The sequence below is a fragment of the Hydra vulgaris genome, chromosome 14 (genome assembly GCF_038396675.1).
Source record: "Hydra vulgaris chromosome 14, alternate assembly HydraT2T_AEP".
Lineage (NCBI taxonomy): Eukaryota > Metazoa > Cnidaria > Hydrozoa > Anthoathecata > Hydridae > Hydra > Hydra vulgaris.
This window is the reverse complement of record NC_088933.1, coordinates 22,036,108-22,055,000: the sequence shown is the minus strand read 5'-3', so window position 1 is coordinate 22,055,000 and position 18,893 is coordinate 22,036,108. Positions and strand designations below refer to the sequence as shown.

Genomic DNA, 18,893 nt, shown 5'->3' with positions numbered 1-18,893 from the left:
TAAATGATTTGGATTGTCTGGAAAGTGAGTTGGAAAGTTGACTATTTATATTAGAGATTGAGAAAGACAAAAGTTGAGGGCCTTAACACCTGCAGAGTCACTGACACTAGAATCAAGAAACTAGAAGCCATTCAGTGTGATGAGCATTAAAATTACTAACAACAACGATATTGGCTGAACAATAAAAAAAAGGGCTTGATCAATTTGATCATAAATAACATCAAAAAGGACGCAGTCTTGAGATGAAAGAGAGCAATATAGAATAAAGAGAAAGGTGATAGAGTGAAGTGGTGCTAAACGAAAGCACATAAAAGAATAGTCGGTGGAATCAAACCTATTTTTTTGACAAATGGGTGAATCCTTACAAATTTAAATACCTGGGCCAAGCATGTGACTATTGGAGTCTTTACAAATTAAAAGAAGATAACCATCAACACTCACAAGATGAAACTGCTGAACTCAAATTAGTCTCACAAAGAACAAGTAGGTGAACTTTTCAAGAGATAAGACTCAACAGATAAAAAGTTAATTCTAAGACCACAAATATAAGTGAAGACCACAAATATAAGTGAAGTCCACAAATACAAGTGAAGTCCACAAATATAAGTGAATTCCACAAATATAAGGGAACGATAGATTTAGAGAACTTAATGATGGCAGTTATTTTTTGTGTTTTATAGTTTTTGATACTTTAGACATTTTTTAAATTGGTCAAAGAACTTGACTCAAAACACAGATAGTACTCAATACACTATATATAAGTTCAAGCAATTGCCTCATTACTATTAATAAACGTAATGTAACAAAAGGCTCTAAATGAGGCCTCGACAATGCAAACCAAAAGTATGAACAGGGACACCAACCATGTGCAATATTACACTGTTAGTACTCTGATATTTTACAGCTGTTGATGGAATCAGTCTCTCTGAGAGCGACCACAGAGTTTGGAAAACCTGACTACCAGCCAAAACCATAAAACTGAGTTTTAGAGCTGTACCCTCATTAGGAGATAATAGAATGAGTTGCCTAGTCATAAAACAGAGACACAAGAAAAACCAATGCATTGGGTCAAGAAGATCAAGGTATTAAAAAAAACATCTTGACCAGCCTAATAGATGAAGAAGGGGTGCATAGCTGGTCAGCAGTTAGAATCTGTTTACCCCTTAAGTCTTGCATAGGAGGCCTTTTACAAGACAGTAACCAAATGCATTTAATGTCTTGCCCAAGATGAGTATTTTCATTGAATCTCTAGCCTTTACTCAACCAAGAGCCCCAAGGCAGGGTGTGTGTTAATTCCAAGTTGGTACCTTCTAGTCTTTGCCTAAAAAAGCGTATTCTACAAGACAGCAGAAAATGAAACAGGTTGTGCTGGGTTACATGTTATCAGTAGCAGGATAACCTGACATAATGGGTTTAAACTTTAAACCTCTTGCTTATAAACGCTCTGCACCACTACCAGGGTTGGGACCAAATACGTCTTTATATTTGTTTTTGGCTATAATTAAAAATTATTTTTTATTTTATTTTATTTTATATTATTTGTATTTTATTGTTTTGTATTTACATTTGATAATTTGTAGTTCCTTAACTAAAGTGAATGGCATTTTGATAAAAAGCAAAAAAAAAAAAAAAAACTTGGGGGCTTTTTTGTTATAATAAATAACTTTTTTCATTTTTAACGTTAAAATAATATAAAAAATTTGTTTTTAAGTGATATTTGAAAAAAAGACTTTTCATTCTTCTTTTTATTCTACCATTTATCAATATTGTTTTGAAGTTTATAATTGTTTATCAAAATAACTTCAGTAATTGTTCTGCAATAAAATTAAAAATAAAAATACAATTAAAAAAATATATTTATTTGAATAAATATTTTTCTAGTAAAATACATTAACAATTTAAGTAACAGAGATTCTTCTTTTATTTTGTTATTTTATGTTAGAAATATATTTGAGAGAAATTTTTTCAAATTTTGCTTAAAAAAGTTAAGAACAAAAGTATTATATCCCCACCATGTCCCTGGTAGTACCACGCTCAACTTGTTTCTCTGCGCAGCGGCCTTGTTCATCAAGGTTCATGTTTTGGAATTATAGAGTTGAGGGTTATAACCACAATAAAGTAGCCTTCTTGTCTGTAGTGGCCTTCTCAGCTTTGTGGGGGAAGGAAGGGGGTGAATTAACATAAAAATTTAATAGAATGAATGAGAAGTAGCTAATTAATGTATAATTTAATAGAACGAATGAGAAAAAATTAAAAACTTAAAGTAATAAACAAAGTTAAATAAAGTTGATCATTTGTTTTAAAAAAAATAAATTAAGAATATATTTGTACTTTTTTTTAAATTACAAATATTTGAATTAACCTAATATTTAATCAAGTGTATTTGATTTCAACCCTGATGCAACTAAATGTATTTGGCTCCCTGATCACAACTAAATATATTTGACTCCAACCCTGATCACAACCAAATGTATTTGACTCCAATCCTAATCACAATCAAATTAGAAACTGTGAAAAGGAACTAGAGACTGTGAGTATAAATGATTTAATTTAGTTGTGCCGATATTATACAACCAGCATGATACACATTTTGAAGTAATTTTACAACCATGCTTTGCAAAAAAGTACAAATGAAATAAAGCTGTAGACAGGATTCTTTAAATAAAAAGAGTAGGTAACTTAATTTGCAGATAGTAGACTCAAAGTAAGGGGTCATCCATAAAGTATGTATGCTTTTATTTCAACCTCCACACACACACCCACCACCACATTTTGCCATACGCTTTTTTAAGTACCCTCCACCTCTCCAAAAGTAACCCCTAAAAGCATTAAACCTACCTACCCAATGTTTTATGATATTTTATTTAATTTAGTGTCTCCTTACTTTTATAATTGACTCACTACCCCCCATCTCATATACGCCATTTGCAGACCTCCTCTTCCCCTCCGACCGTACATACTTAATGGACAATCCCTAAGAAGAAGATCAGAAAAAAATCCTAATGCTGAACAGCTATCAGACTTTATAATTATCTGCATTCTTATCTCTACCACCATCAAAGAGTTTGGAAACTAATTTAAAATATCACTGGGCTTCTCTTACAAAGACTGCCTAGTCTATTTTAATTTTTACTATCTTTAATTTTTCTTATTTAAACTTTAACAGGGGAGTATGTTTTTTGATATGTTGTAGAGGAGAAACAGCCATTGAAGGTACACAGGTGTGTATAAAGGATTTTATTGCATACATTATAAAATCTACTTAGTGGGTACAAAAATAAAATATAGCTGAACAAAACTTCAAAAAACAAACAAAAAAACTTCTATTAAGCCACTTGTAACAATTATTTGTTTTAACAAAGTACTTTTATTGTTGAGTGAATTAAAAAAAAAATTCATAAAAAGATACTCCTAATCCTAGATTTTATTTTGGTTCTCACTTTGCAACTCTGTTGAAGTTTCCCAAAAATTTGAAGATTTAGAGAAACCATCTCAAATTTAAACTTTACAATGAGAACCTACATCTAAAAAAAAAAAAAATAATTACCATCCTGGGTCTCAAAAGAAGAGTAATTTTTAAATTTAACTAAATTTGACTTATATTCACCTCTCGCAGAGAAACAAGTTGATATAAGTTTTTATGTTCTACATTTTCTTTTGATTTTTGTAAATGCTGCCTATCATCTAACTAAATAATTCTTCTTTATATTCAACATAACAAGCTGGATACACAACTTTAATATATATATATATATATATATATATATATATATATATATATATATATATATATACAACATAACAAGCCGATAACATAACCAGCTTGTTTCTTTAAAGATAAATTTCTTGATGTTAGAAATTGAGATTCTCAGTTCTTTTAATTATTTACATCTTAAATAAATAACTTAATTACTTTAGCTACTTTTAAATTTCAACTTCTAAACATTTTCAAACACCTGAAACCTCGCCTCATATTAACTCTTTTAGTAATCTGTCAAATGCTTTAATTAGGATATATATTGATTGACAATTAAATTTGTATTAAATAACTTGCCTATGCAACTATCATACTTCAAAAAATTAATAGTAAACAAACATACCAAAAGTTCTGACATTATGGATTGAAGACTGAAGTGTTTCTCTATTTTCTAGTTGAACTTGTGTGTCCTATAAACAAGTCATAACGATAACTTGTAATACAAACCAAAAAAGATCATGTCCAAAGAAGAATTTTTATTAACACCACAAATACAATAAATATATTAAAAGCATTAAAACTGCTTACATCTTGTTGTACTTGATCAGATGTGGGTACATTTTTTCTAAATCAAAATATTCTTTCATTAGCAAACTGGCGTTGTCATGGCAAACTGATTTTTTTTAAGCAGCAAACAAAGAGTTGCTAAAAGAAAGTCTTTTTAACAATTACTTTCAAATTTATTGCTGAACAACAAGTATTAACTTTTGTTAAATTATTATTAATAAAAAATAAGTACCCCAACCCCACCCCTCACTTCTGCTTTTACATTTACAGATCCTAATTTACATGACCACTGAATTTCATTCGTTCAATGCAGATCTATTGCATCTTTGCATTGACCTGTTGTATCTCTTTTCATGAAAACAAATATATATAAACAAATTAATTTTTTTTGGGATAAAAACAAAAAAAAATACTTGATTTTATTTAATATATATTTATTCTAACAGTGTTTTAATAAAAAAAAAAAAGATTAAAAATAATTTTCTGTTGTTGTGATAGATCTACATTATATGTAGAAAAAAAAAATAATACAGTGTTTGCCACCAAAACTCAAACTTTTAGTCAATATACATTTTTGGCTTCATTACATATTTATTAAACCCCCCACCTATAGTTATTTTAGTAAAATGTCACTTGCACCAAGTAAACATTGATATATGTGTATGTGTATATTTACTACTTAGCGCTTAGAATAGCATAGTACTTAAATATTTAGCAGACTTTTATTTTTAAAATGTCTTTATTTATTAATTACTTTATTGATACGTCATTTTTATAGTCCTAAAAGAATTTTACGGAATTAATATATTATCTTGTTGAATGTTTTCAACAAATTAAGATCTACAATGGGTACATAAAAGTCTAGTCCAATAGCTGGAACTTATCACTGCAATGTAGAGGATGGGATAGTGACACCTAGTTTCCAAAATGGGTTTCATTGTATAGGATGGGCAGGATGGACACAAAACAATAGTGATTTTTAGCTCAATTTATATGATTATTAAATATAGATATGTGATTCACATGATAATGCAGTAAAGCATGATTTTTTGAGGCATTGGACAATTAAGGCATTTAAACCACTAAACAAAAATACTTTTCTTTGTTTATATAAGACCATACAATTTTAGTATTCAAATAGGTAATATTTGAATTTATTTGCTTGCCTTATGAATATTTGATATTCAAACATTTTTTTCAAAACACTTCAATAATTTTTTTTAAATGAAAAGATACGTTGAGCTTTGCAGCAAAATATAATGTTAATTTTAGAATTAAAAAGAATATATCATTATTTAAAAGAATTTTATATATATATATATATATATATATATATATATATATATATATATATATATATATATATATATATATATATATATATATATATATATATATATATATATATATATATATATATATATATATATATATAATATATATATATAATATATATATATATATAATATATATATATATATATATATATATATATATATATATATATATATATATATATATATATATATAATAAACATTTTTATGCAGCTATTTTATGTGGAGAAACAAAAATATACTTTTGTATGGTTTGTTTGTTATGTGTGGCATTATTTTAGTTTGACACTTGATAATCAGTATTGTATCAATACCAGACAATACCGATTCCTTCGATACCAGCATGATCTTGATATTGGTATTGTCTGGTATAGATACAATACAGATTATCTAGTATTTAATTTTAGCTGGTTTTTAAAACACAGTTATTTAAATTGTTTACAAATGATCATAAACTTAATAATTTTATATCTAAATTACATAACCATAATAAACACTTAAAATTATTCTATTAATTTAATTTATTTAAAATAATAAAAGCATTTTAAAAAATACAACATGTGGTTGCATATTTTATGATGGAAAATTATGCTGGAGATTTTCTTACATAATTACATCTATACTATTTTTAGTTTCATGTAAAAAAAATCTGAGGTATAGAAGTTCTTTAGCAAAAGCGAAAAAAAATTGGTGAAGGAACATGTGGTGCAAACAGAAACATGTGGTAAGTGCTACATGAACATGTGGTAAGTGCAACATAAAGATGTGGTAAGTGCAACAGGAACATGTGGTAATTGCAACATGAACGTAGATAGAAAAGTTAAAAACCACTGCTATGATTAATTATATAAAGCTACAACAAAACATATTGATATTTAAATCAGAATCAAGTGAAAATTATTGAGAAAACAATATTACTTGAAGGAGAAAAAAATGATTCAAGTACTGTTTGTAATTTGTTGAAATAGAATTTTTAAATGAAATGTTGTAAAATGTTGTGACTGATAATGGAATGGAGGTCACAGAAATGAGTGAGTTTCAAGCTATTGCTAGTTACGTGCAACAAAAAGAAGATAAAATATGGAGGAAAATATCAAGCAACCAAAAAAGTTTGTGCGGTTTTGCAGATCCATAAACAAATACACATAAAAACAGTTTTAATAAAGTTTATTCTGAAAAATAGTCTCATTCAGCAAGAATAACTTTCTCCCATCGTGAAACAAGCTGGTATATTCCATTTTTATAAAAGTCTTGAGTTTGGTAGCTAAAAAATTGAATTAACTCATTTTCGAGATCTTCTCTATTTCGAAACTGTCGATTCCTCATATGATTACCCAGGGCCAAAAACAGGTGATAGTCGCTTGGCGCAAGGTCTGGTGAAAACCTTTTGTTGGTGAATGCTTAGTTTAGGAGTCATCGGTACTGGATCGTTACTGGCTAGCCAATGATATGTTCGTTTTTTGTTGCAGTACGTAATCCATTTTTCGTCGCACGTCAACATCCGGTCAAAAAATGGCACTAAATTGTGGCGAGAAAGCAATGAAGATCAAATGGTTAAGTGCTGTAGCTTGTTTGTTTCACTCAACTCATAAGGTACCCATTTGCTCAACTTCCAACGTTTTCCAAGTTGGTGCAAATCTAAACGAACAGTTTCATAACTCACATTAAATCTTAAGGCAAGGTCCTGACATGTTTGACTGGAGTCCTGCTTGATTGCCAGCTTGATATCCTCATTGTTTACAATAGATGGTCTTCCAGATCTTGGTTCATCTTTAAGGTTTTCATTTCCAGAAGAAAATTTTTTAAACCACTTTTGACCTGTCCGTTTTGCTATGGCACCTTTCCCAAAAGCAGCGCATATCTTACGACAAGCTTCTGCAGCTTTGGTTCCAAGTTTGAACTCATAAAGTAAACAGGCGCGAACTATCGCATCTGACACAGCCATACTCCACTTGAGACTTTTAAATTTAAAACCCACTAATAAAACTTATGAAACACACTGATTGATTCTCCTTAAAACAAGCTTTAATTTATATGCAAAATCATCCCCCCACCACAACCAGTTTTCTTAATACATTTCTTAGAATAGGCAATTAAGATAAATCGCACAAACTTTTTTGGTTGCCTGATATAAAGGAGATGAAATGCCAAAAAGCCCTACAATTACTATAAAGTGCATCAACAGCTTTTATAAAAAAAAAATGTATTGAACTTAGGGAAAATTTGTGAAAAATTAAAAAAATTCAAAGTGTATAGCTGCAAATACAGTGGACCAATGAACCAATTGTACCATTTTATGTTATGTAAACGTAACAGCTCATGTGCTTGGAATAGACACACATACAATTAAATGCTATGTTCTGAGTTTGAAGGTAATAATTAAGAAGCAAATCCAGAAACAGTTAAATATTTGGTTGAAGCTAATATTTTTAATTTGCCATAATCTTGCAGTGCATTTAGCAGTGATGGATTGTATTTATACAGCAAAAAATTCTTAATAAAATTCTAAAAAGAATTTTATTAAGAATTTTTAAAGAGTTAGTTGGTGATGATACGGAAGAAAAAATAAAAGATGAAGATTAGTATTCTGATTACAGTTTAGATTTTGGTGAAGAAAATGAATATGTTATGACATTGAATACTGATTTATTGAATCTGATTTTTAATAAATTTATCTACAGAGTAGAAAAATGCCAACTCCTATTGATTATTTTAAATATTTATTTTTTATAGCCATTGCCAAATTGATAAATATATTGAACTGAAAAAAGAATTTTGTCTGTTAAATTCTTTTAAAAAAGGGTAGATAACCCTGCAAGTTTTGTATCGCCCTTTAAAAACATTTTGCCTCACTTAAACAAAAAGAGTATTCTTAACAGAAAATTCAATTAAAAAAAAATTCAATTAAAAAAAAAAAAGTTTAAGTTTTTAAACATTCAATTTGCTTTTATTCTTGAAACATATGTTTTTAGAAAAATTTTTTAAAAGAATAATATAATCATTCATAATTAATTATTACTCTTCATTTTTGTTAATATGTTATACTACTTTTGATAAACTATTTAAGTATTCGATTATTATTTAATTACTCAAGATTCAAACAGTTGAAAAGAAGTTGGATGGTCTAGTTAATATTGATTAATAACACGCTTAAATGGAATCAGTTGGACCACAATCCATAAGCTCATTTTAAAATCAAATTCTTGGAAATATGAATGTAGGACCAACACTTTCCAATGATTCAAATAGCATTTGTGCAACAAACAAAATTGACTTGTGTTGTCTTTGTTCTGATGAAAAAATTCCTCAAAGCTGTTGTTTTTTTTTGCATAGTTAATTTTCAGAAAATTTTTTTCTGCTAGGCCTACAAGTAAGTATATATTGCGTTAAAAGAAAATCATAAAATAAATGTCATTTATTTACCTTCTGGAATCAATGTCTGACAAATACTCAGATAAAAGTCTTTTTTTTGGTCAGAACAAAACTGCATTCTGAAACTGTTAATTATGACTTCAAACAGTTCTATGAGAAAGAATAAAAAGTTCCAAGCTGTCACAAACTATAACCGAGGCTGCTGAGATCAGTTACAGTTTATAACAGTAGACTTGCATATTTCAAGATTTGATTGGAGACATATTTTATACAAATTAGTTGTTTCAATTATCCACTTTATTATGAAAATAAACTTAAAAATAGTTATAGTTTCAAACATCCTTTAATATTTAGTTTAACCAATCCATCTGTTTCTTTAACAATAAGAAGTAAACACTTGTATCAATAATTTTTTCAATTACTCAGTAACCATTATTGATATAAGAACTTATTAGCAATTACCAATCAAATAAAAGCTCTGTCAAACTCTGTGTTATTGTGAACATTTTTGAAATAAGAACATACTACTAACCAAATGAAAAATTCGTTTATTTGTGAACATTTTGAGACTTTGAAAAGATTATAAAAATATATAGCCTTGGAAATATTTAATAAAATATTTAATGCGCATATAAAGAAAAATACTAGACTTGTTGTTCCTATAAAAATGCATTTTTTATCTTGGGCCTTAAAATTTTCTGAAAGTAGAGATCAGTACGGTTCCAGAAAGATAAGGCATAATATGACAATGAAATGACAAGGCATGACATGACTAGGACATGACATGACATGACTAGGACATGACATGACTAGGACATAACATGACATGACTAGGACATGACATGACTAGGACATGAAATGACTAGGACATGACATGACTAGGACATGAAATGACTAGGACATGACATGACTAGGACATGACATGACTAGGACATGACATGACTAGGACATGACATGACTAGGACATGACATGACTAGGACATGACATGACATTTTTTTGGATTTTAACCTACTTTTAACCTAAATTCATATTTTGATGGATCCAAAAACTCAATCACAATTAGAATTTTAATTATATATGATTGGTCAATTAAACAAGGTATAATAATATATTTGTATCAAAAGAGAACAAAACTAAAAAACATTAGTAAAAATTTAATAAGATTTTTTGTACTAGTCATTTTGTAATCGTTTTTATTGATTTGTATTTATTTGTTAGCTAATATTTTTTTATATATAATGCTTATGACAATACCTTTTTAACTTTCTTTTATGAAACACCAATAAACCTGCTAATAACATAATGATAAAAAAGATGACTATTGCTGCAATAATGATGATCATATTTCTGGTGGATTTTTGTTTCTTTGTTAACATTGGTTTAGTTTTTACTGGAATCTAAAGGAAAAAAAAATTATTTTGTAATTTAACTAACATGCCCCATTTATAAAACAAAACTACTTTTAAGAAATGATATAGATATAACTTCAATAGAGTAAAAACACAAAACTTTAGAAAAACGATAGTTTTTCTAAAGTTTTGTTATTTTACTCTATTATTTTCAAAAATTTTAAAGAAACAGAAGCTTTTTACATCTTTATTTTTAAGTTTTATTTTCTTATTAAGAGCCTAAATGAGCTCTCCAATAAACTACAAGCTTTGCTTAATAATCATATGAAGCATTAAGTTGCACGCATTTTAGTTGGTCTTGCAATAAAGCATCATGCATAGTGCATTTCATGTATGCAAAAAGTGACTTCATGTAAGACTACGCTATTTAAATTATCTTAAAAATACTTTTGTTTGATAATACTTAAAGAAGATATTTTTAGGCGATATTTTAACAAAGTAATTAGCGTTTATTTTAATGGCATTTTAATTAAGTAATCAATGTTTTAAAAACTACAAAGGGTTGTCGTGATAGGTTAATTATGTACTTTTAGTTCCAAAGTTTGAACTAAAAATACATAAAATATTCTCCTATATATATATATATATATATATATATATATATATATATATATATATATATATATATATATATATATATACATATACATATACATATACATATACATATACATATATATATATATACGTATATATATATATATATACGTATATATATACGTATATATATATATATATATATATATATATATATATATATATATATATATATATATATATATATATATATATATATATATTATATATATATATACAGTATTGGACAGAACATTTGCAACCAACATTGAACAATGATAAAAAGTGTTCCTAATTTTACATGTCTTAAAAACGAAACGAACTATACTACCACAGCAAACAGTTTAGGAGTCTGGAGTCATAGCATGCCATGACATGAGCAATCAGCTGACAGGTGACAGCACACAGGCAGAATTTTGTTGACAAGTGCCATTTTGCAGCGGACAAAACAAGTGCAACTTTTTTGGTTTGTTTCATTTTCTTAAGTCTGGTCCGTGTCAATGTCACGGAAGTTTTTTAATAATTAAAGGAAGTATCCAGAAGTTTCCAGAAGCATGCAGAAGCTTCCAGAAGTTTCCAGAAGAAGCATCTGGAAGCATCCAGTAGCATCCAGAAATATCCAGAAACATTCAGAAGCATCCAGGTGCATCCAGAAGCTTCCAAAAGCATCAAAAAGAAGCATCTAGAATCTTCCAGAACAGGTTTACACAGGTTCATTTTATTATAGAAGAGACATGTAAATCGACATGTAATTCAGTCAGTATATGGAAGTCAATCAGTCAGTATTATCAAGACAGTTTATCGAAGTGAGTTTTATCAAAGTGTTTTATCGAAGGACATCAATACAAGAAGTGAAATACAAGAAGTGAAATACAACAAGTGTTTCATTACATCAATACAGTCCACATCCAACCAAGACGTTGTGTTCCACAGAGCATTATTGTATCATCACAAGGTAAATGTAACACTGTAAGCCTTGAGAAGCGTGATTATTTATTTTTATTATTTTTATGACTTCAAGTGCAAAAATGGCTGCCGACAGTCTTGGATTGGAACTAAGAAAGAAAATTATTGGCGATTACGTAAGTGGAATGTAACAAAAAAGTATTTGTGATAAATATCGCGTGAAAAAATGGACCATATCAAGACTATGTTCCAAATATCGTTCTACGGGGAAGTTGGCAGCAGATAACAAAGGTGAAAGACCGCGTTCCACCACTTCTGGAGAGGATTCTATGATCGTCAGATCCGTCAAGAAGGATACCAGGATATCATCAGTCGAGATACAAAAGCAATTAGAGCTGCCTGTATCGGACCGAACAATCAGACGACGTGCTGTTGAAGCCGGATTGTTTTTTCGACGCCCTGCAAAGAAATCGCTGATTTCACTAAAAAACCAAAAGAAAAAACTCCTGTTTGCTACATCTCATATTGACTGGAATGTGCAGAAATGGCAAACTGTCCTGTTCAGTGATGAATCGAAGTTCAACATCATTGGGAGCGATGGCATTTGCCGTGTACGTCGACCAGCCGGAAAACGCCTCGATTTACATTACTGCCATAAGACGGTGAAGCATGGTGGAGGCAATGTAATGGTCGGGGATGTTTTTCTGCTAACGGTCTAGGTCCAATACATCGAAAGGATGGAATAATGGACTGTTTCATGTATAAAAATATCCTGAAAGATGTTATGCTACCTCATGCTGAATGGAATATGCCAATAAAATGGGTTTTTCAGCAAGACAACGATCCGAAACACACTGCAAAAGTAGTCAAGCAGTGGTTTCAAGACAACTACCTATCAGTGATGGATTGGCTGCCTCAATCTCCGGATCTCAACCCTATTGAGAACCTGTGGGAGATCGTCAACTGCAGAATTAATCATGAAGGTATTCGTAATAAGGATCAACTGTTTGAACAAATCCAAAAGGCCTGGGCAGCGATTCCACAAAGTTTCATTGATCACTTGATCGAATCTATGCCTCGAAGATGCAAGGCTGTGATCGACAACAAAGGATTCGCCACAAAATATTGATAGCGAAATACAGCTTGGTCAACATTTTGTCGAGTTGCACTTGTTTTGTCCAGAAGGAAATCAACTTTTTTTAATACTTTTGATTAATTTATTAATTTTCGTTTACAAATAATGAACTTTGTGATGAATAAAACTTGAAGAACTTTGTCTCTAAACAGTTACATAGTTATTTCTTTAAATTGAAAAAATGCAGCACTTTTATATAAAGAAACTAAATTAGCATTATATATATATATATATATATAATATATATATATATATATATATATATATATATATATATATATATATATATATATATATATATATATATTTTAATAAACAAGACAAACTTTTTAATTAATAAAACCATTTTATTAATTCTAAACAAAACAATACATGTTTCGACTATCAATAGTCATCTTCAGTTGAAGTTTAGTTTTTAAATTTGTTTAAATACCTATATAGGTGATTTTTTCAATACCAATATAAAATGTAATTATCTGTGTACAAACTATTAATTTAATTACAAAAATACAACAAAAATATTATAAAAATAACAAGTCATACTAAAAAACAAATAGGAAGTGACGAAAGAATAGGTTAATAAAAAAAATACATAGAAAGTAATAATTAAACAGAAAGTGTCAATTGGACATGGTTGACCTGTTTGTTCATACCAGGTTTTAACCATTCTATAAACATGCTTTCTTTAAGTTTTAATTCGAACTTATTAGATGCTGAATCTAAAATGGAAAAACACTTTTCATTTAACTGCATAAAACAATTTTCATTACCATGGAGATGTTTATAGATATGTGATTTTTGTCTCTCTTATAATGTTCAGTTATCCGCGTCTTAAGATGGCGAGTATAATTACATTTTATATTGGTATTGAAAAAATCACCTATATAGGTATTTAAACAAATTTAAAAATTAAACTTCAACTGAAGATGACTATTGTTAGTTGAAACATGTATTGTTTTGTTTAGAATTAATAAAATGGTTTTATTAATTAAAAAGTTTGTCTTGTTTATTAAAACTCTTACATTTTTTGTGCTAAAAAGAAATTTTGGATATATATATATATATATATATATATATATATATATATATATATATATATATATATATATATATATATATATATATATATATATACTGCTGTCTGTTTTTTTCAATATGATAATAATAAAGTATCATCTTTCTCATCAATTTCTTTCTGTTTTGTGCTGTTGTGCATTGCAACATGCCCACTGGTACAAAGACACTATAGTCCTAAACACAAAACCAACTTCATACAAAATGTATTTTACTTAAAACTCACATTGAAAGGAGATTTGTTTATGGTCTTACGACCATAAACAAAGATTTACTAACTTTAACATACTGCAGCAAAATCCTTTAGGACTTTATAATGTTTAACAGTAATTGGTGTCTCCAATCACCTGACTGAGTAACAAAAATTTTAACTAAATACTGGAAAAAAAAAAAAAAAAGGTATACAGGTCTTTCTTGGGTTGATGACAGAATTAATAAAAAACTTCAAATTCTAATATATAATTGGCTCAAATACTTTAATAAAACATTTTGACAAATAAACCAATGATAAAATAGTTTTATGAAATTATATATAAATCATGATAAGCAACACTCACTTTTAACACAAATAAAAACAAATTAAAAAAAGCAAAACAAAAATAACTTACTAAAGTTACATTCACAGCAGGACTCAATGTGGTGCGGCTACCAACTGGTTTTATTTGAACTGTAAACACAGAAACAAATATAACAAAACGTTTTTTAGATTATTTATTACAATTAAACTTTAGTAATAACATTGTTTAAAAAAATGTTTTATAACAATACATTTTATAAACAATGTTTAAACAATATGTATAAACAATAAGAAACTAAAAGATTTATTAACAAGATTAAAATATTCACAAAATCATTAAGACATTATTTGAAGAGCGCAAAAAAAAAGTAGAACTAAATGTGGTTGGTAAAACAGCTCACAGATGAAAAAAAAGTTCATACACAATATGATAATGAGTATAAGAAACTCTTAAATTGTGGTTAAACTTTAGCGTTAAAACTTATCATGTTAACAATATTATATATAAAATGTAAGTTTCAGTTTACTGCTCTGTATCACTGGCTATAAAAATCTCTTTATTATAAGGGAAGATTTAGAACAATATTTTTACAGCTTTAGAATTCAAATTTAGAATCTAAAAAAATAGGAAAGTTGTATTAAAATGATTGAGTAATACAAGCCAAAACGATCGTTCAATGACCTCAGTGAAAATTAAGTACAAAAACTTACAAACTGTTTGTCCCACCACTTTCAACAGTAAACATGAAGTAACATTGTTGCATGATAGGAATAACTTGAATAAATAACCTTTATAAAGTTCGACATTTTTCATCTAAATCAAAGTATAACATACATAAAACATGATGTCATATTCACACCTTTCTGTTAAGCTTTACAAAGAGTTCATAAAAAAAAACGTAAATTGTAAAGTCTTTTGCTTTAATTGTTTTGTTTTGTATTTAAAAAAGAACCAAAATTGAAAAAAACCCCAAATTTTTTTTAAACAGTGAACTTAAACCTACAGAATCGTTAAGATAAGCTAATGAAGCTGTTGACTTGTATGAAAAAAAAAACATTTTATAAACTTTTTTGAGGATTGTAATTAATTACCACTTTTCAAGCAAGCATTCTAAATAAGTGCAAAGCACTTAGCAGGCAAAAATTATTTTAAAAAATTTGAAAAGCACAATATTTTTTCAAGTAAAAGAAAAACCACATATACCAACGCTATATTTTTTTAAATAAAATTAATATTTTTTGTAATTTTTATTTTTCATTTATCCATGTAATTTTTTATTTTTGTAATTTTTTGTATTTTTATAATTTATTTTTATTTTTGTATTTTTATAATTTCTTATTTTTTATTTATCCACATAATTTTTCTAAAAAATAAAGAGCGACAAGTAAAAACATTAAACATTTTGAATTTCTTTGAAGTTATCGCTTTAATAAAATTAAAACTAAAAATATTTGAAAAATTATACAGTGTTCATTAGAAAAATATCAAACATGACTGCTTACGTTTAACTATCTGCTTAAAACTTTTACAACATTAATTAAATTTTTAGTTGCGGCTTTTTAAAAAAAACAACAACTAATAAGTACTAACACTTTGACTGCTAAATTGCGCAACGGTTACCTGCACAACAGTTACCTGAACCAAAAAATGTGTTAAAGTTGACTTTATTTAGTAGTTATTTTATCTTCATATATTATTTTCCTTTTTATAAGGTTATATCATAAATATAAAAAATAAACTATATATTTATACAGCTTAAATTTTCATAATATATTAAATCTTTTTAATGGATTTCCAGCTAATATTTTTAAGCAGCTTTTTTTATTTATTTATAAACAGCTTTGACAAAATTTTAAATAAGTGAACTTTTTAAAGAAAGAATTTTATTTAGTATATTTTTTATTTTTATAAACATATTCATGTTTTCACTTATATTCTAATATTATAATTTTCATCATTGAATAAAACACAATGAATTTGGGTTTATGCAATTGATATTTGATATCATAAAAAATGTACTTAAAAGTACATTTTTTATAACATCAAATGCCAATTGCATAAAGCCGCCTTGGTGAACATTTTTCTTGGCTTGCTATGTCTATTTTACAAGAGTTTTTCTCAGCTCCTGCACTCATTTATACACCGAGATTTGTGTATGTACAGTGGTGTGAAAATATTAGAATGTGTGTTTAGGTTTTTAAAATAGGTACAAGTAAAAAAAAAAATATTTTTATGTTATGTTACTGGTTACCTTTGAAAAGCACAAAAAAATCTTGGGATTTTAACTAGTTTATTAACAGTATTTTAGCTTTAGGTTTGCATGATTAATACTTTTTTTAAAATACGATTTTGTGGCTATTTTGACATGTTTTATGCTTACGAAAAGTTTTAATTATTGTGGGAAAGTATGTGCACAAACTAAGCAACATAAAGATACTTAGTGCATTTTATTTGTATTTTGAACAGATAATAAACGTTCTGTGATTCTTAGTACAAGTACAACTTCATAATCAATGTCATTGCTTTAGTTACCCTACTAAAACCTTATTGTCAGATAAAGACTGTCGAAAAAGTAGTTTACAGTTAGTAAGTAATTTATTCCATCAAAAAAAACTTTATATAGCTGAAATCAACCCCAACAAGCTCAAATTGCAATTGAAAAATTGCATCATGATAACATCTACTGTTTTGATTGGTTTACTGTAAGAAAAACAAACAAAAAAATCAGCTTAAAATAAAGCAAAATAATATCAAGATAATATCTAACAGTTGTGTAAAATGTGTTTCTGATCCTAGTTTTACTTTTTTTGAGACTAAGCAAGTAGCCACTGCTGAGTATTCAAAAAGTTTAATATCTCTATTAGGACAAGGACTGAGAATGTTTGTTACGACTTAACACAAACTGTTTGTACCAAACCAAGTTAAATCACATTATTTTATTGCACACATTGCTGCCCAGTTTTTCTTATAAGCAGCCTAGATTTTTTTAAAATAATGTTACTAATTCAATTTGTAAAAAATTGTTCATATTGATAGTTTTTACAAAATGTAAAAACTATCAATATAAACAAAGCTTCACAGTATAAACAAACTTGCAAAATCTCATTGATTTTGAAATTAACTAATGTATGAAAAAATAATGTTCATGATCCTAAAATCAAGGGAATGCGCCCAACATTTCAAAATGCATACTAACTAAAAGTTTGTTAAACTAAAATGTGGATAAACTAAAAGTTTGTTAAACTAAAATGTGGATAAATGAAGTGTTTGATTTAAACAATATAACTTACAAATTTACTACAAAAGAACTTATTTTACATGTAACAAATTATTGTACATAAAAACATTGATTTATACTTTTAAGTTGTTGATTCTAACATTTTTCACACCACTGTGTATATATATATTAGGTCTACCAAAAAGTTCTGTTCATTTTCAGAATAAAATATATCACTTTACAATGAAGATAAACGTAAAATAATTTTGTTTGAGTTAATTTGCTACATATGTATGAACACCTTAAATAATAAAAATAAAGAGCTAAACATGGGCTAAATAAACATGCGCTTAAGCGTCAGTTTTTTATAGAAACGGGCAGAACTTTTCAGTAGACCTAATATATATATATACATACATACATATATATATATATATATATAATATATATATATATATATATATATATATATATATATATATATATATATATATATATATATATATATATATATATATTATATATATATATATTATATATATATATATAAATTTTATTCTCTTTTTTGTCAACTTTTAGCTAATTAGTATTGATGTAGGCACATAAAAATTTATCTAATATATACTTATAGAACTAAAATTAATTAATTTATTCTTTTTTATGCTTCCAAAAGTCACAGTTTCTCTCATTGTCGCATGATAAAAAAAGTTACAGTGTAAAATGTTATTTTAACCATGAATTTATTTGCATAATCAGAATTAATTTAGCATGAAAATGGAACTAACATGTTCAATTTGTTGTTAGTCAGATTTTATAGTTTGAAAAATTTTATATCAATAAAAGAATGGAAGAACTTTTGCAACTTTCATGAAACATAAGTTAACAAAAACATAATAAAGTTTTGATTTTTTAATAATATATACGAAAAAATATTAAATGTTACATTTTTAAGTTTAAAGTTTTGAATAACAATGTTTAGTTTGAGCATATTTTAATTTTGAATTTGTGTAATGTAAGTTAAAAATTTTACCTAGTGCTTTTTCATAAAAATTTTGTTGCTTACAAAATAAACACTTACAGCTTTTA

At 27.4% G+C, this 18,893-nt stretch overlaps 1 protein-coding gene across 1 annotated transcript in view; it reads right to left on the bottom strand.

The window, feature by feature from the left end:
• Positions 1 to 18,893, bottom strand: part of LOC105845692 (uncharacterized) — a 32,795-nt gene that overhangs the window by 3,658 nt on the left and 10,244 nt on the right. Inside the window, exons 3-7 of the mRNA XM_065818527.1 lie at positions 15,301 to 15,403; positions 14,681 to 14,739; positions 10,227 to 10,369; positions 4,286 to 4,322; positions 4,101 to 4,167 (exon numbers count right to left, since the gene is read on the bottom strand). Coding sequence (XP_065674599.1) covers positions 4,101 to 4,167; positions 4,286 to 4,322; positions 10,227 to 10,369; positions 14,681 to 14,739; positions 15,301 to 15,403 — 409 coding nt within the window. The remainder of the gene's footprint in view (positions 1 to 4,100; positions 4,168 to 4,285; positions 4,323 to 10,226; positions 10,370 to 14,680; positions 14,740 to 15,300; positions 15,404 to 18,893) is intronic.